The 21,133-nt window shown below is 48.1% G+C and overlaps 1 protein-coding gene across 3 annotated transcripts; it reads left to right on the forward strand.

Annotated features, from left to right (window-relative positions):
- On the forward strand, window positions 1-19,843 carry PCYT1A (phosphate cytidylyltransferase 1A, choline). 3 transcript variants are annotated; one of them, XM_082288426.1, is made up of 9 exons: window positions 1-64; window positions 6,686-6,826; window positions 9,569-9,668; window positions 11,631-11,747; window positions 13,591-13,742; window positions 14,544-14,622; window positions 15,343-15,485; window positions 16,520-16,708; window positions 17,290-19,843. In XM_082288426.1, the coding sequence occupies exons 2-9, from the start codon at window positions 6,710-6,712 to the stop codon at window positions 17,494-17,496; spliced, it is 1,104 nt and encodes a 367-aa protein (XP_082144552.1). In that variant the 5' UTR covers window positions 1-64; window positions 6,686-6,709; the 3' UTR covers window positions 17,497-19,843. The 3 variants fall into 3 exon arrangements, with proteins under 3 accessions (XP_082144552.1, XP_082144553.1, XP_082144554.1); XM_082288427.1 differs by having other exon boundaries at window positions 28-95; XM_082288428.1 differs by lacking the exon at window positions 1-64 and having other exon boundaries at window positions 6,706-6,826; window positions 9,547-9,668.
- Window positions 19,844-21,133: the final 1,290 nt, after the last annotated feature.

Genomic DNA, 21,133 nt, shown 5'->3' on the forward strand with positions numbered 1-21,133 from the left:
GAGCGGCGGCGGGGCCGGACTCACCGGGCTGGGCTGCGGAGCGGCGGCGGCCGGCGGCGCGCTGGTAGGGGGGCGGCCGGCGGCAGCGGGGGGCTGTGAGTGCAGGGGACAGGGAGCGGAGCCTGTCACGGCACCGGCGGCCCTGGGGTGGGTTTGGGTTGGCGGCACATGAGGGCACCGCGCGCTCCTCCTGTGGAGCCGGTCAGGTCCCTCCCCGGGCCCCTCTCCCAGCGTGGTAGCCGTGGCACAGGCGGAGGGCGCGTCGGGAGGTGCTGGTCGGTCGGGACGTGGAACACTGGCTTTGGGCAAGAGGGCAGTGTCTGCTGGGGTGGTCGTGATGCGCTGCGTCCCCTTTGTGGGGGCTTGGGCAGAGGCCGGGGCTCGGGCATGATGCTCCGAGATGGCAGGATTGGCAGCTGAGAGGAGACAGCGCCAGATCAGTGGGAAACTTTTGTAGTGCACCCTCAGGGCTTGGAGCGTGGGGGCTACGGGGGACATCCCCCCACCCAGGGGACACAGTCAAGGCCTAGGGAGGACAGTGAGGAGGTGGCCCTGGCTGCGGCGAAGGAAGGTGTGACCCAGCTGCTGCGTAGGCACACATTCTCTCTAACCCGCTTTTTGTGTCCACCGAAGTCCTGGATGCACTCACTGATTAATGGTTTTGTAATTGGACTTAAAAGTCCTCAGGAATTCTGAGAGCTGTGATGCTCCTCTGTTGCCCTCACTCGCTGTGGAGGGAGGTGCAGGATGCTGCAGGTGGCCTTCCCTCTGTCCCCACCCTGTGCTGCTGCGGCACCAGGACCTTGGCAAAGGTTGGGGTGGTCAGAAACAGTAATGCTGGGTTTCCATCTACAGGACCCTGGGGTCTGAGGACAGCCACTGTATTTGGTTTTGAAATTCAGATGACAAATACCCATGCATTATTTCTCAAAGAAATTTGCTGTATCTACAGAATTACTAAAATTCCTGATTTTGAACTTTCTCAGTGCAAGGTCTGCATTGTAAGTCTCTTGAAATCACTGTACCAAGAGCAACAAACAATAACTGTTGCAGTAAGGAATTGGTATTGGTGTGTAAACTTACTAAAGGAGGTTTACATCTCCAGTCTCAAAAAGCTCTGTTGCTAATCCCTAAAAATAAAACGATGCAGAAGTCGGGTCAGAATGACCACCTATTCTCATACTTCATTGTCCCTGACAGTATCTTTTCTGGTATTCTGCATAAACCCTACTTCTGCTGCTTCACTCACCCAGCAGAGGCTGTCGCATGTCGGGACACTCAGTGCCTGGAGGTTATGGTATACCTAGAAAGGCTGTGAATTCACAGAGAAGGTCTTGACAGCAGTTTCTCTTTTTTACGTGTGTATTACCTAGCAACACTATCTAGGTGATCGTGCTGAACTGTTTTCACTTGTGGTTAGGCAGAATTATCTTACACAATTTGGGACTTTGCTGGTGTGAAGCAGCATCTTTCCATCGATGGCAGGACATGGGTACCAGAGCTTCTGCCTACTCAGACTCTGCTTGAGAAAATGTTACCAGCCTGCCTGGACCAGTAGGGGATGCAAGGCCTGGGGGGTTGTTTTAGCAGGTACAGCAAAGGTGTGGATGCTGTTGGACCAATGTGTGGCACCGGCTGAACTAGAATCCCTTTTATATGTTCGTGTGGCTTTTAACACACTGAGGGGACAGCTGCTTTTGTTAATCTTCATCCAAGGTAGCAGAAGCAGCTTGTGTTTTACAAATGGACAGGACTCTGCCAGATGCTGCAGTAACCTTTATAAGGGGCACAAGGGCTTAGACCATCCAGGTGGAGCAGATGCTGACTGTGGGGAGCGTCGCAGTCTGTCTGGAGGTGAGCAGGCTGGGTTGTAGCCAGCAGCACTCTCTTTCCAGGCAGATGTTCTGAGTCTGGAGACTGGGACAGAGCTGGGCCTGGCAAGCCTGGACTGGGCATGAAGTTGCTTTGGAGACTGGGCAAGTTTTTTAAGCACTGATAGAAGAGAGATCCATGATGAGCCTTCTGTCATTAACGTCTCCCAGGTCTCTGTCTCCACAGATCTCCACAGGGATACACACCAGTAAGGTTAATTGGAGACTGGGGGTTGCAGGTGAGGGAGAAGAGGGGGAAAAGGATTCTCTTTGATCTATGGTCAAGGAATGCAGAGGAATGTAGGGTCGATTTGGTATTTTATAGCCTGGCAAGGGACTTATGTGAAGTGACAGGACTTACTCCTTTTCCCTGAGGCTCTTGCTTACATGCTGTCCATGTGTCAAGGCAGTTCTCTGCAGACAGCTGGCAGAGTGCAAAGTTTAGTAGTATTGCCTGCAGATGAGTCAGCAGAAGAGAAATATCTTGTTCCTGTAAAGTGCAATGATCTTGTAGGCAAAGCAGCACATGACAGTCACATCTGACTGTGCCAACGCCTTCCAAGTTCAGAGGGACGATAGGACAGCCTTGGAGCAGGCAGTGCCACCCAGGGAGCTGTGGGTGTCCCAGGGCCTCGCTGGTCCAGCTGCTCTGGGTCCCTGCTGGGAATTCCAGCAGCCTTGGGCTGGAGCATTTACTGAGTTGCTACAGTGAGCTCGTTTTCAGTTTAAGTTGCAGCATTTATTTTGCTTCACAGGTAAATCTGCAAGTGAAAAGCAGCAGAAGTGGCAGAAGAAATCCTGCTACTGATGTAGGTTTGCAGTTAATATTCTCCAAGAAGTTCTTCAGGAGATCAAAAGGCAGATGGGCCAGGTCCTCATGCCATCAGTGTTCCTAGGGTACAGAAAGATCTGACTGCTTCTCCGGTGTAGTGTGAGGCTGGAGTTCTCTGACACCACAGAGATTAAAAAACATCAGCACTGTCCATGAAGATGCAGACAGTGAGATAAGGCTTTGGCTAAGCAGGAAGATTTACTGTGCCTATTCTAACCTCTTCTACCTGCCAGAGGTGTTAACTTTGGTGTTGTTCAATTCCAGCTCTGATGATGGTGTAGTTAACTGACACTAAAGGAGAAGTCTAAAATTCCTTCCCTGCCAATACATTTTTTTTTTCTAGTAATCAATGCTTGTCCTTTTTCCCCCTCACAGAAGTGGCTGTGTTTCAGTGGGATTCAGTGATTCCCTGACAGGGAAAGCAACTCTTTCCCCATCTGGCAGTCAACTGCTCCTCGCCGAGCCTGTGCAGGTCTCTCTCAGTGAGTTAGCTGGCAGGTGATGCAAGGCCCTTCTTTGATACAGTATGCACCAAAGAAATACGTTTCAGAAGAAAAGCCCTGAGTGTCTTATAAAGTGGTGCAGAGACTGTGATTTGCCCATGGCTTTCCCAAACAGGGCACTTCCAGCTTTTCTCCTTGCGAGCAGTTTCTCATATTCAGCCATGAACTCAATAATGCAGGAGGGTGACACCTTAAAATAGAACAATGTTAATATTTTACAGCAAGGCTCTTTCTTCTGGTTATGCTTGGTTTCTATCTTGAAGTGTTCAGAATGAGCTTTGAGAGTTATCTTCTCTTTGCTCTTCCCCATCTGCTGCAAATGTAATTAATTTTAGAACAGGCAGTGTTTTATGCATTTGGGGAAGCAAAGCCATGTCCTCATGTGTTAAGCTCAGCTACAGATGCTGGATCCCACTGTTGGTAAGTAATTGTTTGGGATGCTATTTTAGTCCCTTGGGTCAAAATGAAGCATTCTAAGATTAGTAGGTTTATTGCAGTAAGGTGTGGTGTGTTTCCAGTTTTTCATGAAGACAAGTTTGGTGATGGGAGGACTTCTCAGAAATGCACTAGCCACAGGACAGAGGTTTTGAAGTTCTGAATAGTGGTAAAATTACTGTTTCATTTCTGCATTAATTTGAGTAATTACAGAGCTGTGTCACTCATGAAGTGCCCAGCTGTCCGGACACTGCAGAGGCTACTTCAGCAACATCTAACCTGTAAGGTCAGAGCAGATGGAGCATATTTATCCCCCCCTTGAAGCTGGTTTCTCACTTGGTACATCGGGTAGAGCAGCTGCTGCTGTGCAGCTGATGCTGATTTAATGCACAGCGAATAATAGAATCCTTCAAGTTGGAATCCATTACCTTAAGTTGTTGTTTGCCATTGTTTCACTATGTGTACCCTGAGAAATGGAAAAGTTAGGAGATGGTTGGGTGTGGGAGGAGCTGGAAGAAGCTGTTGGAGTTTTCTCCTGAGCTGGGACAGTGCCTGCCCTGTGCTGTAACCTGCAGTTCTTTGGCTAACCATGAGATTTGCACCCAGCAGCAAGGTGCTAATTCAGCAGAGATTGTACTTGTGTGCGGAGAAGTGTGGTTGCTCTGATGGGCCAGGCTGACGTGGGAAGAGCTTCACCTGGTTATGTGTGGGGCTGCTACATCTGTGCTTCAGTGCCAAAGCCTCTGCTTTTGATCTTTTACTGGGCAGTGGTTCAGAATGTCTGCATTCAGCACATTAACAGACCTTTTAATTCTCTCCCAAGGTAAGGAAAGCAAGTGGTCGGAGACCAACAGGTGACTTGAAGCACAGTGAAATTATTTTAACCAAATAACAAGAAAATCAGCTGCTGTTTCCCCCATTGTTTCAATGAAGTCTGGGGTTACTTGAACCAGAGATGGATGTTTGCTGCTGTTTGTGAACGTCATTGTTTCTGTTAGGACCATAGTGGTAAATGACTGATGCAGGGTGTGCTTGCAAGATTACACCTTGCAAAATATAAGAATGATTTGTGTCATACCCTGTGTTTTCACAGAGGCACTCCTAAACGTGCTGCATTTATAGCACAGATCTTGCCTGAAAGTTAAATGTTTGCTTAAATGTTTGAAGACTTGGGTCTCAGGGTTGCAAACTTTTTTTGCCTGAGGTTGTGTGTGCACCCTCCCATATGTTTGTTCTCAGGAAATAGTAAATTAATTACTGGAATGGGAGAAACGGCAAGCTTGACTCACAGGCATTATGGAGTGAGTGCTGGATGGGTCACACAGTTCTGAAATGTCCTTGTGGCTGCTCTTCACTGTCACCTTTATCTTCTCCACACTATTTTTTTGGCTCCCTACTGAGCTAGGATTCTCTTTTGTTCTTAGTACATTGTGGTAGGCCTAGCAGAGCAGCCAGGGATACTTACATGTAAGTAGCCCCAAACGAGTTCAGCTGTGTCTGACCCTAAAACTGTCCATAAGGTATCATCATGCTGATGCTCAGTGGGGAGGGAGAGATATTTGCATCTCGTTAAGCTGCTTTTTAGTTGTTACTTTGGAGCATTCCTTAACCTCGAGTCATGTGTGCCTGAGTAAGTCCGATCACTAAATCTGCTACTTAACAGCTCTTTGACAAAGCACACCCTTCCTGGCTGCGGAACTGCAGAGCTTTGCCAGTGGCCCTTAGTGACGACAGTCCCAGCTCATCCCAAATAGAACACTCAGCAGAGCCCCTCTGCTGAGGAAAAAGGTGCTCTTCAGGGGGGCATCTGCTCTTTGTCACACCTTGCACTTGCCCCACCTAACATTCCAGCACGCCCACTGCATGTGGGTGGGGAGATGCTTTAAATTCCGCACCACTCTTGTTATTAGGGAGTTGAGGCACGCACCTAAGGATCGTTCCTGGGCGGAGGGGTCACGCTGCTCTGGGGAATAGCAGGCCAGAAGTGCTATGTGCTGTGCTGGAGAGGTGCACACTTCAAGTCAACAAGGGAGATAATGCTGCTTTTTAGTTTTTGCAAATCTAGCACCCCTTTCTAACTCCTGCAGCAGCCGAATATTCGCCGTCATGCCTTCCTATAAATCCCTATTTTTGCTTCAGCTGTGTGAAGCTGGAGTTACTAACACTCCAGGCCCTTTTGGAAAGGTTCAGTGACTCCAGCTTAAAGCCCAGATAACATCCTTCCTTACAATTGCCACAGTTTCTCTCCAAAATTGGTCGTGTGTCTGTCTGTTCATCACTGAAGCACTTCAGCTGAACCACCACTAATTGCAAATTGGTACATAAAGTGCCAGAAGTAAGTGTGGCCTAATGTGGTGTCAGCAGCTGCTTCCCCATCTGCTGAGTCACCACTGCGGTGGGGACAAGGGACAAGAGGGGAACATGGTGGCAGCCATCCCAAGGTGGGCTGTCCCCGCTGGGATGTTGCAGCTTAGTCTTACACAAACGACAAAGCAAACAGCTAGCCAGCTACTCATTTAAGTTGTGAGCACTTCCCTCACCCTTGTCCTTCTGCACAGATCTGCTCCTTCCTCTCTTCAAGACTGTACAGGGATGCAGCACACCCACCAGCTGCCCTGGAGGGTGGAAAGGGTAAAGAATCCAAATGAGAGCTGGAGGAGGGCTGAATGTGGACTGGGCATGCCATAAGCCTTCGGTTGCCTTTCAGATGTGAAAATAGCATAATTAACCTCGTAGTAATGATTTATAATTTGCATTGCAACCCTTGTTTCTGTGTCTCTCCAGCCAGCTGACTGCTGCACACTTCTCTCTGCAGAACAGCTCTGAGTTGCATTAAATGATTCAGTATTCCCACCAGGCACTGTTTGTCAAGCCTTGGCAGCTGATGCCGAATACAACTGGCTAAGCCCCTTGTGAGGTGGCTGTGTCTTTGCACTGACCTTCTGTACGCTCTGCCTGCTGTTGACTGATTCTGCTTTGGAAGAACTGAGAAATATCTCCTTTCTTTTTTTTTCTTTTTTCCCCTCTCCTTCATTTTGTTCCAGTTCTTTCTGGACGTGCTTGGCAAGATGGAGCCACCGTCCTCCTCCAGACTGAATTCCCGAAAGAGAAGAAAAGATGGATCAGGCCCTAATGGGGCAACAGAGCTGGATGGAATCCCTCCAAAAATGTCCCGACGCTCACTCGTAAGTAAGCAGAGATTAGAATTCTGGGAGCCTGTGAGATGAGGACACTGAGCTGTAACAGCAAAAAGATACAGGTGGTGGTTTGTCTGTGGACTGAGAAAAGAAGGAGGGGGCAGGGGAGAAGAAGCAAATGACAGTAGCTCTTCTTCTTGCAAATGCAGCTTGGAATCTTCCTTTGTTCATACTAATAACATACTTACAGCATGGACTTAAATTAGGTCTGAGGCAAGCATCACTAAGCTGCTTTTGTGGTGTGTCCGGCTTGTCACTTAAGCTGAGCCAAACAGACATGCACTTAGATAGCCATGGAGAAGTAGCAGGCATTTCTCACAGGTGGGTTTTAAGTGACCCACTGGGAGGGAGAAATACTCCAAAGAAGCACATAATGGAACTGGAGGAGGGTCTGAAGCCTGTAAGCACCTGCAGAAGTGATCTGTTGAATCCACACTCTGACGCACTGGGAAGATCACTGTTCGTTTCATTCTCTTGGTCTGGAGAGAGGAAGCATTTATGTTGCTGGTACTTTGGGAGTGTCCAGGAAAAAAACTACAACAACCAACCAAAAAGATTTCTAGATCAACCTGGGGATGGCTTTAACTAGCTAAAGCCAGTGGGATCTCTTTTGAAGGGGGTCTGATCCAATTAATGCTACTGTAAAGGGTTATCTTTAACTTGTCCTTGCCACAATATTGCAATGATTGGCTTTTTATAGTTCTTCTTGCCCTCTTCCTGGGGCTGTCCTGTGCATCACGTGTGCTCTGGTTGTTGTTTCCTTATCTCTGTCAAAAGCCAGCTACCATCCCTGCCACGTCATACCGGGGTCATGGTCCTTGGCAAAACGTGGTGATGTGTTGCAGCTTTCCTCCTCAATGACAATGTTTTGCTCTTCAGGAGGGCTTCAGCCCTGTCCCAGAGCATTGACAGGTCATAGTGAAGTAAGAGCAGCACCAGCAGTGAGAAATGAGGAGGCAGGCACTGCAGATGGAGGCTCGAGCTGTTGTGTGACTTATCCCACAGAACCTTTGTCTTTGACTGTTGCCAAAACCCACCCTCCCTCTTAAAGATCCCACGTATTTCAATAAGGAAAGAGAAGTGTGCAGGTTATTTATTAGTCCGTAGGAGTCACTTGCTCTTTGAGTTGCTCTCTGTCCCGTGTTAGAAATAAAGCATCTGCGAACAGCACAAGACAAGTAATATCTAGCCACTTTCTAAGCTTCCTGCCTGTTTTTTAGCCACAGGGCAAATACAGTTCTCCTGGTGAAAGATTTCTTTTTTTCTTCCTTTTGCAAAAGTTTTATTTATTATAGTAAGAGTAATAGTGTTGCCTGACTGTGAGATTACCTTGAAGCCTTTACCACTCCCAACTAAGCAGCTGTTGGCAGAATGTTCCCCTGAAGCAGCAGGGCTCAGCAGCAGATGGTGGTAACAAACCTGCTGACACATAAGCCTGTTGTATTGTGCACATCAGGTTGAGTTTTGACCCTCACTGGCCCTGCAGGGGAAGGGCAAGACTCTGGCAGGACCTTTTGAGGACATTTCTCTGTGTTCCTCTGATAATTTTGATAAGGTTTTTCTGTGCTTTTATTTCTAACTTCATATCAGGTATGTGCCAGCTAAACTGTCAAGAATCCAGTTTTATATGGCAGTCCTAGAATTAATAGCAGTGATGATAGGAGAGACCTGCAGGCCTTATCTGACAGTGAGGATCCTGGTAGAGGAGGTGCTGTGTGAAATGTGGAGCCCTCAGTAAGTTAAAGGAGATGTTCAGTAGTAGTGGTTTGTTTGAATGTAGTGGTCAGTGGCTATTCTCCTGTGCATTTCACTATAAGTGACATTCTAATAAGGAATGACACTGACCAGGATAGCTGCGGTTTTTCTGGTTGCACTGGTGCTGGACACTGTGGCAGGATTCTGCACTGGGACAGGAAGCCAGAGAGGAAGCTGTGGATTAGCCTTTTTCAGCTTGATGGTATTGTAATGGTTTGCAAGCTTGTTTCCTAGTGTTCTGCCTCAGGAACAAGATGTCCATTGCAGCCCTACACGTTCCAGCTGGAAGGAAATTGAGCTGTTTTGTTATGGGAAGGGCAGATGTTTCGTTCCCATTCAGAGCAGACCAGAAATGATGCCTGGACTTCAGCTGTTGATTAAATGCACTGCTGTGGTCAAGCTAGCAGGCTAGAGGGGTTTTCTTGCAGAAGTTGGGAGTTACTCTGCCACAGATCAAACTCAGTGTCTCACTTGTATGGCTCAGAAATGGTGACAACACACAGGGAGTTAGTGCTGTGGTTGGTATTGCTCCTCTGCTCGTTCATGTACTCAAATCAAGGAGCTGTTACAGTTTGTACATCACAGCACAAGCACTCAGGCACAGCAGAGTCTTACCAGAGTGGGCAGAGCTGGAGCTGCAACAGTGAGGTTTGAAGCTTGGCTTGTGCTGCTGTAAATTGCTGTTTGCCAAAGCCTGAGTTTAGCTGCTGCAGTTCTGAGCCTCAGATTTTCTTGGTTCAGTATAACTACTGTCTTCTAAACTCTTCTTTTCTCTCTCTCTTCCTCTCTAAACTAAGGCTAATCACTCTGCAGGGCTGTTTTGAGGTTTTACACTGATTAGTCTTAGTACATGTGCCTGAATTGTGCAGAGGCACAGTGAGTCACCCAGTGACTAGGACACTGTAATGTCAGTGCTGCCACTGTAAACTGCCCTCACATTTGCACTCTCACAGTGAAACTTCCCTGGCTGTTTAGGGACTGAGGGAACCAGCTCCGTTCTCAGACGAAGTGGAGATTGACTACAGCAAGCCATACATCAGAGTGACGTATGAAGAAGCCATGAGAGGGACCCCTTGTAAGTAAGAACACAGACTGGAAGGGGATTGTATAAATGTTGGGTTTGGGGGGTGTGGGTATGATTGTGATATTTCTGAGACCAAACTACCCTTGGAGTTACAGAACTGCACACTTCTGTACTACTTTGTCTGAGGTAGCTTAAAGTTAAGCACTTCAAAAGTCATGTTTTCTGAAACTTGAAACGGGCAAGTAAAACCAATTTATATCTTAGTCCAGAATGTCCCATTCTAGCCTGGATTTGAATTAAAGTCAGTGTCATTAAACACCACGGGCCAGCCTCACAACAAAAATGTGTCCTTTTATTTTCTAAACCAGGCTGGCAGAAACACTGTTCTCTTTGCAAGTGCGAAGGGGAGGTAGAGGCACAAGTGACATCTGAAGGGTGATTGCCCTCTTCTGCCAGAGTGTGCAGACAGTGCTGTCTTACCTAGCCTCTCTGTTATGGCTACAGAGACAATAGAAATGCTGCACTTGTATCTACCTGACTGCTGCTGAGAGATGAGCCAGCTCAGATTGAGACCTGGCTGTGGTTTCATGCCAGAGGTTCTGAAAATCCAGTGTATTTCACAGTCTGCATTAATTTCCCTGCTGAAACCCTCCAGAGTTTTCACAAAGGTCTCTGATTTCAACAGTGGTGGCTCTCCTGCCTGCCAAGACTAAAATACAGTGCACACTTCCTTGTTGCTGTTCATGTTTGTGCTCAGGGACTGTAGCTACTGCAGGTATGGAGGAAAGGGAAGGATGTCCCAGCCAGTTTCCAGAATGTGAATGAACATTCATAAAGGTCTGCCAGGACCAGCTCTCTTCCAGCATACAGAAAACTTATGCAGTTGCAGGTCTCCAAATCCTTCTCTTCAGAGCCTCCTGGCATCTTCAGATTGAGGTTTTAGAACCACTAAAGAATGGTTCTAAGAGGCTGTCCTCAAGCTGACCTCTCTGCTTGAACTTAACAGCCTTGACCATTGCATGAACTCCTCTTCTTGCTGCCTCCTGAGCTCTGTCTCTGGGTACCTCCAGGGCCCTGCCCAGACCCATGGGGTCTCAGCTTCCTGCCAGGTCTTCTGTCTGCCCCGTCTTCACTGCAGGTTTGGTGTGCCTCTGCTCACCACTCCTCTGAGTCTGTCTGTCTGAACTGGGCTAAGAGAGCACCAGGCTGTTCCCAAGCGTGTCACATACCAAGACTGTGGCTTTTGGTTACCAGCAGCAAGAGGACTGTGGTCTTGTGTGGTCCCAAGATCAGAAGCCTCCCACTACTACGTGGCAGCGCAGACTATCTCACTTTACCTCTGTGCTGACCTCAAAGAACTGAGCTACAATTTCCCCTGGCAGAGGTGGCCTGAGGGAATTTTGGTTTCTCATTAGTAGTAGTAGTAGTATTTCTATGGATTTAGCTGATAATGCCAGTGGTTCAGAAGAATTGTGTCTGCTTTTCTTTGACTAGTCCAGCTGTGTTTTTGAAAAAAGCCATACACTGCATGGGTCTGGGGGAGCTACTGATGCTGGTACCTCAACCAGACTGGTGGCTGTGGCAGCAGGCTGCAGAGGAGGATCCTGTAAAGGTCTTGAGATGCCATCCTGGCAGGCAGGAGCAAATCAAGCACGTGTGAAATATTTGGGCCAGTTCCCCTCTGCAGTTAATTCTGCATTTGGATTTCCATAGCAGGGAAATGTTCAGGGTTTGCTTTCCCCTTGGTCTCCCTTCACCTTGTTTGGGTGATACATGGTAGGCTTTCAGTCTGTCTTTGAATGTGGTTGTATTTCAGCTCTGTACTCCGCTCCATTTGTTTCCATATGGGAAGGCAGAGAGCCAGGCATTTATCTTCACAATTCTGTCCTGGCTATGGTGCTGCATTCTGTAGCACCTCCATGACTTTCAGAAGGTCCTCAAACATGAGTATGAGCAGCAGTTGCTTCTCCAGGAAGGCATATTCATAGCTGTCTCTCTGTCCCTTTGGCACAGTGGATCGTCCTGTCAGAGTTTATGCTGATGGAATATTTGACTTGTTTCACTCTGGACATGCCCGGGCCTTGATGCAAGCAAAGAATCTCTTCCCAAACACATACCTCATTGTTGGAGGTAAGGAATGACCTTGTTGACTTTGGCTGTTGCAGGAGTACAGTTTAGCTCTGTCTGTGGTTGTGCATACAGGGGTTTTGTCTTTGTGGCCTCAGTGGCTCTCACTGTAGACACTTGTCCCAAATGTTGCTGGAGTCTTATTGCAAAACATTGAGGGTTGGATATGTTTGCAGAAAGGTATCCTGTACCAAATGAGTGCTTAAGGAAAAGATTCTTGATTGTGCTGTTCTAATTTGACCTTTCAATTCTGTGGCAGATACAGGTGAGTTGCACATCTGAGTATCAAAATACATTAGGGATAATTGAGCATCTGACTCCTGAATGAGACAGCTAAAGTATGAGTGCCTCCATGGCTGCTTTGTGTCACTGTAATGCCCTGCAAGTCACTCTCCAGCTCCAATTTCCTGCTGGAGATTGCTTAATGCCAAACAGATCCCATTGGGAGCATGGAGATCACAGTGGTTTCTTGGGCATGTGCCTGGACACATGGAAGTCAGTGAGCCCATCTTTCTCCAAACAGAAGTTCCCCATTTTGTCTGTTAGGTCATAGGTCTTTAGATGATGCCAGGAATATCCTGCTGAGTGCCTGAATCTAGCAGAGGTGTTTCAGCCAGGCTCCTTCCAGAATATAACAGGAAAAAAGATACCCCTCTTCTGGCTGCTGCAGTACATGGGCTTCTGTCCAGGCAGTGCCTCTGTGCTCGTCCCTCCACCCCCGTTAAGGACACATCAGGCTGTGCATGTTGTCTGTCAGGAGCTGACCCCTGGTCAGGCTGCATAATGGTGCTGAAGTATGAGAACTGAAAATACCTTTAACTGGTCTTCTCAACTCCCAGTATCTTTGTGAAGCAAAGTGAAATTCTGACCCTGCCATAGGGCAATTATAACATCCTTGGGTGGTTTGTTTCCTTATCACAGTTTTCACTCATTGCTGAAAGCATTTTTATAGTGGTATGTGTGCTACAGTAGTGTCGGGAAGGGAGGGAGGAGAGCTGCAAGGGTTGCTCCAACCTACAAACTGCCCTGAGCTTAGAAATCTTAGAGGCTGAAAGACATCCCCATGTACATAAACACTGTACAACAAACAGGAAAATAACTTCAGGTCAAACTATTAACATGTTTAAGTAGCAAGGAGTGTTAACCACGCTCTGTGCCTCTGGGAGACTGGTGAGGAGGAAGACAATGAACTGCTGCCCTTACACTAGGACTGAGACAAGAGGCTGCAGCCCCCAAAATTAGCTCCAAGCAGGGACCAATCTCACCCACTCTTTATCATCTGTTTGTCTAGAACGTAAATACATCCAATACCAGTGAGACTGGTAATGCCTTGTTTACTTTGGAGTCTGATAATCAAATAGAACTCCTTCCTCAATATTTACTTTCTCATAGAATATAATAATTAAGCTAACTTGATTTTCTGTGAACTCCCCCTTTGTTTTAACTTAACTTTCCAAGAGCTAGACTGTGCTTTGGCATTTTATAAAATCAGAAGTTTAGGCAGTGAGTTTTTTCCAAGCCTGAGACATCCATTGCTTTTAAAGCAGATTTCTTCCCAGCAGGCCCCCAGGTGCTGTTTTGTATAGGAGAGTTGTCCTCTGTGTTGTCTGGTTTTCTTGATAAGTGTTGTAAACAGCCTGCCCAGAATTGCTCAGGAGTTTAGTGCCTTGCAGCGCTCCCTGTTCCTGGTGCTTTGTGGCTGGAAGAGCTGGGTTTGGAAGCACCAGTGCCAGCCTCTGTCAGCTGCTGGCATTGCCTGGTTCAGCAGGGGTGTGGGCAAGGTCCTTTTACTGTAAGTCACTGGGGTAAGTGGCTCAGACTCAGTGTTCTCTGCCTGTTTCTCCAGTCTGCAGTGATGAGCTGACCCACAACTTCAAGGGTTTCACGGTAATGAATGAAAACGAGCGCTACGATGCTGTGCAGCACTGTCGCTATGTGGACGAGGTGGTGAGAAATGCGCCCTGGACCCTCACGCCTGAGTTCCTGGCAGAGCACAGGGTAATTTGTGACATCTGATCTGTTTGGAATTTCGATTAGCCTCTCTGTTTACAGCAAGAATTCATCCTTCAGGGTGACCTCTGCCTGAGCAAACTGTTTCTGTTGAAGCTCCTTATATATAGAATGAACTGGGTTACGGGAATTGAGTTGGTTTCTTGGGAGTGTAGAAGCATTTGCTGAGCTGGCAGGTACTGTTAAAATAAGGTAGAGGTTGTGACACAGTGAAAAAGCCTGAGAGGGTTCTCGCTGTTTCAGAAGTTGGTGCTGGTTATAGATAGGTGTGAAATGCAGTACAGAGAGGATTACATAGGTTGGAAGCGATTTCTGGGGGCTGTCTGGTCCAACTCCCTGCTTACAGCAGGAGCAGCCTAGATATACATCAGCTTCCCTGCCACAGGAGACCAGACAAGCTGTCTTGAAAGCCTTTTATCAGTTGGTGAGATAAAGTGAAAGGAATCTCTAACATCTGTTGAACAGCTTTGGGAGGTGAAGGAGTCTCCAGAGGAGCTTGCTTAGTTTACCCTTGTTGCCACTAACAAGCCATTTCCCTGTGGAGCTTAAAGCAGCTGTGTCCTTATTCCCAGCCTTTTCTTTCCTCGCTGTCATGTGTTTACAATTCACAGGCAATTGCCACTAAAAACTTGGGACTGCTCTGTACTGTATTGTAACAGAGGGAAGTGTCTTGTTATTCTCTCTCACACCCCTGAGTGGAGGTGTTGAGCCAAAAGTTACCATCTTCCGACAGCAGCAGCAGATCTGCACATTCCCGATAAAATGTTGACTTGCTTTTTTAATTTTCAGATCGACTTTGTTGCACATGATGACATCCCCTACTCTTCTGCTGGCAGTGATGATGTCTATAAGCATATAAAAGAAGCAGGTGGGTCCCCTTCAAATTTTCTAGGGCTTCCTGACAAAGATCTGTAGTTTCTCCTGTACCTCTGTAATGCAAGATTATGCCCCTCTGGGAACAAGGTCTGCCCAGGAGGCTCTGGGGGCAGGAAGAAGCAGCTCTGGGCCTTGCTTCATAGTACTAGGACTGTTCCATGTCCCAGCCCAAGCATGGCCGAGCATTAATTCCTAATTTCAATCTAGTTATTTTGGTTGAATTAACAGCAACCTCTTGAAAACATACTACGGTTGGCTTAGGGATTCCCACAAATGGGGAGTCTCATGGACTTGGCAGAGGGGCATCTCTAGCTGTTTGCTGTAAAATTCACTGGTGGTGCAGCTTTTTTATATCTGTCCAAACTCAGCCATCAGAGTGCTATATTTCCATCCGTTAAATTGTAGGACCCCTTGTCCTGTCCTTGTCCCCACACTACTCTGTATGCAGTGGATTATAGTCAATATTTAAACCAGCTAAAGTGAAGAGCTTTTCATTGGAATATCTGATATTTTGACAGGGTTTTGGCATGTTTTGGTTTTACTTAGGCGTCCCAGAGAGGATGACTCTGGTATTGTACTTTTAAGGACAAAGTTGTGAGAACAGTTAGGAAGTGAGCTCTTGATGGGAGAGATTATTTCCTAATAGAGGTGGCAGCAGCTTTTTGCCATGTGTCTTGCTCGAGCTGCCCTGGGTCCTGTTCCCCAACTTTAGGCATGTTTGCACCGACCCAGAGGACTGAGGGGATCTCCACGTCCGACATCATCACGCGCATCGTGCGGGACTATGACGTCTATGCCAGACGGAACCTGCAGCGGGGCTACACGGCCAAGGAGCTCAATGTCAGCTTCATAAATGTGAGTTGAAGTGAGTCTCACCACACCTGCGGGAGCCAGAGTCTTGCAAAGTGTGAAGAGATCTAGTTTAGTGATAGCACAGTCCTGCCATCTGCCAGTGAAAGGCCTGTCTGCAGAGCTGCACCAAACCAGTGTCCTTGGAGTAGAAATTAGACTTCTTCCACCCCTGAAATTGCCTCAGGGACACACTTCCTGGAGGAACTGGGGGTTTGCTAATACTGCTCTCTTGTCAGAAATGTCTTGGTGATGTCTGACCTATTGAAAGATCTGGAGAGAGAGTGTGTGGCAAAATGTGTGTTACCTTGAATGAAGAGTGAGTTGTTCTTGACAGCAGCTACTGTCTCATCTCTCTCCTCTTCCCCCAGCCACCTCCTTGGGGTAGAGTAATTTTTTAGGATAAAATCTGATGCTGTTTCCACTGTACTGTTTCCTTCCTGGAGCTGCAGGAGCAGCAGTGCTTGGGTAGGACAGAAGAACATGCCCTTATCCTGTGCTGAGCAGCTCTAGTCCTCAGGAAGAATACATGGCAGAAGATATTTTTGATGTTGGAAGTAAAGTCATAAACATTTTTTTTATCATTCAGATACTGTGCCTTTGAACAACAATGAATGAAATAGGAGAGGTAACGGCTGCTTGACCTCTCTTTGGCACATAACTCTGCCTCTGTTTAAAAACACCCAGCAGAAAGCCTGGTGTCATTGTGATATGCAGAGAGACCTACAGCAAGTCACTTGAATCTAATCTGTGTGCTGTATAAATATTTCCCTCTCCCATGCACTCCTATTAGATAGTGCTTATCTCTGGCTTTAGTCTTGCTTTGTGTACTGTGCCAGTGCCTGCCACAGAGCGTCTCACAGCCCTGCTGTGTCTGCCATGCAGTCTAGGGAAGAAGTGTCATGGAAGTGAAGGAGAAGTGTCACCAGACTAATGGAGATGCTGAGTCTCAAGCAGCAGTTGAGTGTGGTAACACAGAGCAGAGTTGGTCGCCACTCAAATCTGGTGAGCTGTTTTCTGATCCACCACTCTCTGTGCAGGAGAAAAAATACCACCTCCAGGAACGCGTGGATAAGGTGAAAAAGAGGGTGAAGGATGTAGAGGAGAAGTCAAAGGAATTTGTCCAGAAAGTGGAAGAGAAGAGTATTGATCTCATTCAGAAGTGGGAAGAGAAGTCCCGGGAGTTCATTGGCAATTTCCTGGAGATGTTTGGCCCTGAAGGCGCATTGGTAAGGAGTTGCTCTGGGAAAAGGGGAAAGGGAATTTTGGAGACATCAACAGACATTGTAGAGCTTCTACAGAGTCTGCAGAGCAAAGGTTTGGCATTTGTGCTCAGTGTGCTGCCAGTCTCCAGACAAGTTGTCCCAGGCTTGGGCAGCCTGTTTTCAGGGAGTACTCACCATTGCCAACAAGATAATGCCAGTTACATTGTAGAGTGAAAAGCTTCTCTGTCTCACAAGCTGGCCTCTAAACTCCACCTTGTGCCCTGCTGACCACTGAGCTGCCAAGAGGATGGTGGTCACTTTGTCATGGGCCTGAGATGAGTCTGAAGCTACTTGTTTATGCCAGGCTTTCCTGCACTGCTGGATGAATATCTCAGGCATTTTATGTTAGAAGTGCTTGAAAATGGGTGGTGATTACACTGTGCAGTTCCCAAAGCCCAGAGTGATGCTGGGGCTTTTTCTGCTCTTAGATTGCACGAAGTACTGAAGGGACACAACTCAAAATGTGCTCAAAAGGACAGGCTGTAAGTAGTCTCCATGTCCATGACTGTAAACCATGCTAACTGTCCTCCTGCTTCCATCACCAGAAACACATGCTGAAGGAGGGCAAGGGCCGGATGCTGCAGGCCATCAGCCCAAAGCAGAGTCCCAGCAGCAGCCCCACGCACGACCGCTCCCCATCTCCCTCCTTCCGCTGGCCCTTTTCCACCAAGACTCCTCCTTCCTCACCTGCCAACCGCTCCAGGAACGAGTCTGCAGTCACCTATGACATCAGTGAGGATGAAGAGGATTAACCTACCTGCCAGGATTTGCTGCGGACCGCTAATTGCTGAATCCTAAGTCCAGACCCACTGGGGAACTCTAAATGAGCAAGAGAGCCATAGGAACAGGGCTGATGGTGAGCACAGGGCCTTGGAGGCACCTGTTGCTATTAGCAAGGGCTGCTGCCTGGAAGCACATTCAAACCTCCTCTCCCTTCTTCTCCCCAAATCCCCTTTTTATTGTTTACGTTCTAGCGGTTTCCAGGGTGAAGATGGTTTTTATATTTTAAGGAAATATTTGTTAAAAGTGCAAAGAATAGCACTCAAGCGTGGCTTTTCTTTTGGTTTCTTTTCCCATGTTAAACCTCCAAGCAAGAGGGAGAGTGGGAAGACCCATCTGTCTCTTCTTTCCTTCGGCTCCTCTTGTCTTATCCCCCTACTCCCAGGCAGCATCTGTGCCGCTGCCAAACGAAAGACCCCTCAGTTCCTCAACCAGCATGACCTCAAGAGCACGCACGAAGCAGTGGTGTAATGAGGCTTCTAGGAAATAGAGACATCCCTGCTGGGCTGGAGCCGATAGGAATCTATCCAGCAGCCCCTGTAGTGCTCACATGCCTCTTAACTGAGCTTCCCAGCGTGTCGCAGTGAGGATGTGCTGGGCAGGGGGTACCAGCTTGGCACGCAGGAGTTACACCCGGGAAGGACTTGCAGCACTGTAGAGTGGCACACCCCGTCAAGTGCACAGCATGCACAGCTCCGTATAGAGGGGCTGCAGGGGAAAGGCTTTTCCAGCTAATCTTAACAAGACTGCTAAATCCTGAGCTAAAATTGAGCCCTGAGTTGCTGTTGGAGAGAAGAGGATGAATCTTTGCTTCAGGGCACTTACTGTCATGCATTTCCTTGGGTGTGTCAGAGCCCAGGTAGGAAATGAATGTGTGTACTGTTTTGAGAAGTTCCTTGTCCCAGTCTGTGGTGTGTTACACGTTTTAGTGTCTGTCCAAACGGCCCCTCAGCACTGTGCTCTGTGTGTTGGTCTGTTTCAGTTGCTGTGCTCTAGGGCCTGGAGGAGTCCTTTACACTGGTGCCATGAAGTCGCTGCTCTAGGGGCAAACAGCCAGTTTGCTGCCCATGTCAGTGTGTGCAGCTGGACGGATGAAGGGCACGTTCTACCCCAGTGAAGGGCCCCAGCCCTGTGTGACAGTTAGCTGGCTTGTGCAGTACATGCACAAATCCATGCCTGCTCACTCTGCTCCGTGGGGCAGGATGGAAGGAGCATCAGAGAGTGCTTCAGCTTTTTAAGGTTATTTAAACACATAATGCTCATTTGAGTCCATGCCCGAAGTTGTGCCTGTTGTCATGTCTGTGATACACACTGAGCTTTGTGGCCTGTGGCTCCCCAAGGAGACTTGCACTCCCCCTGGCTGAGCAGAGCAGGATGATGCACCCTGTCCTGCAGCCAGTGCTGGAAGGACTGGCCTTGCTGTCGTGTACTTGTGGAGCTTTTCTGTCAGGGTTTGCCTCTGATACCTACTGTCTCTGGGTGGAGCTGCTGGGCCAAGTTGCCTGTGTCCTGCAGTGCTGGGAACAGAGGACAGCTCAGAGCCCAGTCAGCAATGCCGCAGGGAGGTCTCCAGAGTAGGATGTGAGGCTTGGGGAGCAGCACGTGCAAGGAGGAAACTCATGAAGTGCTGCCACAAGCTCTGCACACTGTGGTGCTTCCAGGACACATGATGGCCTGTGGTAGGAACAGGCTGCAGCTTCCTTCCAGCTTTTATCTTGATGGTCCTTTGTCACACTGCCCAAAGGGCTTGACAGAGGTTCTGGGCTTCTGTTCAGGCCAGAACCAGTATGGGAAAGGGTATTTTGGGGATCACTAATCTGCCACTTGGACCTCTTTCAGCAGGGATGTGCACAGCTGTAGGAGCATGGCTGGCTGCTGTGGATTTTAAGCTGTTAAGGAGCAAATAACAGTCACTTGGTAGAAGCCAGTTGTTAATCCCCTGGTTTATGGGTGGTAGAGCACTTCCTTTGTATCACCCACATTGTCTCTTCCCTCCTCTTCCCCACCTTCCCTTCCTCACCCTTCCCTCAGTGTGAATGTTGCGTTGCTTCCCTGAGCTGGATCACAAAGGCCAAGCTGCTTTAGAGCCTTACTACTGTTTTAAACACAAGTTATGCAACAGTGTTCTGTAAGTTTGGGTAACAATGGTGTTTTGGATGGTGGCTTGTTCTGCAGAGACCTTAACATACTTGGTCTCTGCAAAATCTGGGGTGGTTGGTAAGAAGCCAGCCATGGTTTTACGTGTAGCTTGGAATAACAGAGCTGTTTCTTGTAACCAATAATTCCTGCTTCCTCCTTGCACTGAAATTAAATTGGACACTGAAATCTCAGTCTAGTCTTTTTTTTTTCCTTTGTTTTGTTTTCTCCTGGATTGCTGGACCAGTCTTCTCCAGCACTGTCATGTTTTATCAGGAATAGGATCTTTCAGCAAAACATGAGCCAAGTTCCTCAGGATCATCTTGTTACCCACAGATACACCCAGTGCTGCTGCTTCAGGGCTGTCCTGCACAACTCTAACCCATCCCTCACTCTTCAAAAGAAGTATTCAAAAGAGACATGCTTGAACTAAGCATGAAGTAAAATGTGCAGTGAAAAAACAAAACTTTACTAGCACACAGTGAAGAACGCTGTGGAGTTTGACACTGCTAAATCCAGAGGCATCTACGCATGTGAGACAGCCCTGTCTCACTTCCTCTGTAGATCTGGGGTTGTGTGCTCCTGGGAGAGGATTTTCTGATGGTAGAGAACAGCAGCAACAGGACAGAGCTGAGAGGTGCCAGGGATGGTGGTAGAAGCAAGAGCATCGGAAAGTGCTGCAACTTTTTAACCTGTGATCTGCTCATTTGAAACCATGGTTTGAGTTGTGCCTCTGTCAGTAATGAACACTTGGGGTCAAAAGATTACCCAGTGGTTTCTGCAAGTTGTCATTGCTCCTGATGTCTATCTCCACTTCTACAGCAGATACTGGTACTGGACCAAGGCTGGTCAAGGCAGCATTAACTAATTGCCAATGTTACGAAGGTGTTTCAAGGCTCCTTCCTTTGCCTGGCCCCTGACTGGCAGATGTGGATGCTCCCTCTGTGCTCTCAGGAGCAGCCAGTGCCATGGAGAACGTGCCCAGGGGACAGGCCAGACCCATCCCAATGCCTTGGAGAAATCACCATTGCCCTGGGCTTGCCTTGGCTGTGGGACCCCAGCCAGCAGCACCCAGAGCTCAGTGTCACAGCTGGGTGTTGGTCATCCCATGACAGTCCCATGCCATGGCTGTGTTGGTCTGGGCTCCACCCTCCTACCCCTGTGTGGAGTCATCTGCCTCCCAGCCTAGGCAGAGATAATATGAACACAGTCACCAATGCAAGACTCAAGTAAAAATTTATCTTTACTCAGTGCTAGACAACAGCCTCAGGGCTGGAGGCAGCTCCATGGACCCCCTTGGTTTATGGCTTTTAGGTTTCAGACTGTTTCATTCTGTCCCAAGATGCCCTTTCCCCTTCTGCCTCTTCTGCTGCCAGCAGCTCCCCAGGGCCACGGGAGTAGGAGAAGGTTATGCAGGGTAGACCAGCCCCTCACCTCACTCTGCCCCTTGGCACCCCAGTTTCTCCCTCCTGC

Source organism: Coloeus monedula, assembly GCF_965178545.1.
Source record: "Coloeus monedula genome assembly, chromosome: 10".
NCBI classification, from domain to species: Eukaryota; Metazoa; Chordata; class Aves; order Passeriformes; family Corvidae; genus Coloeus; species Coloeus monedula.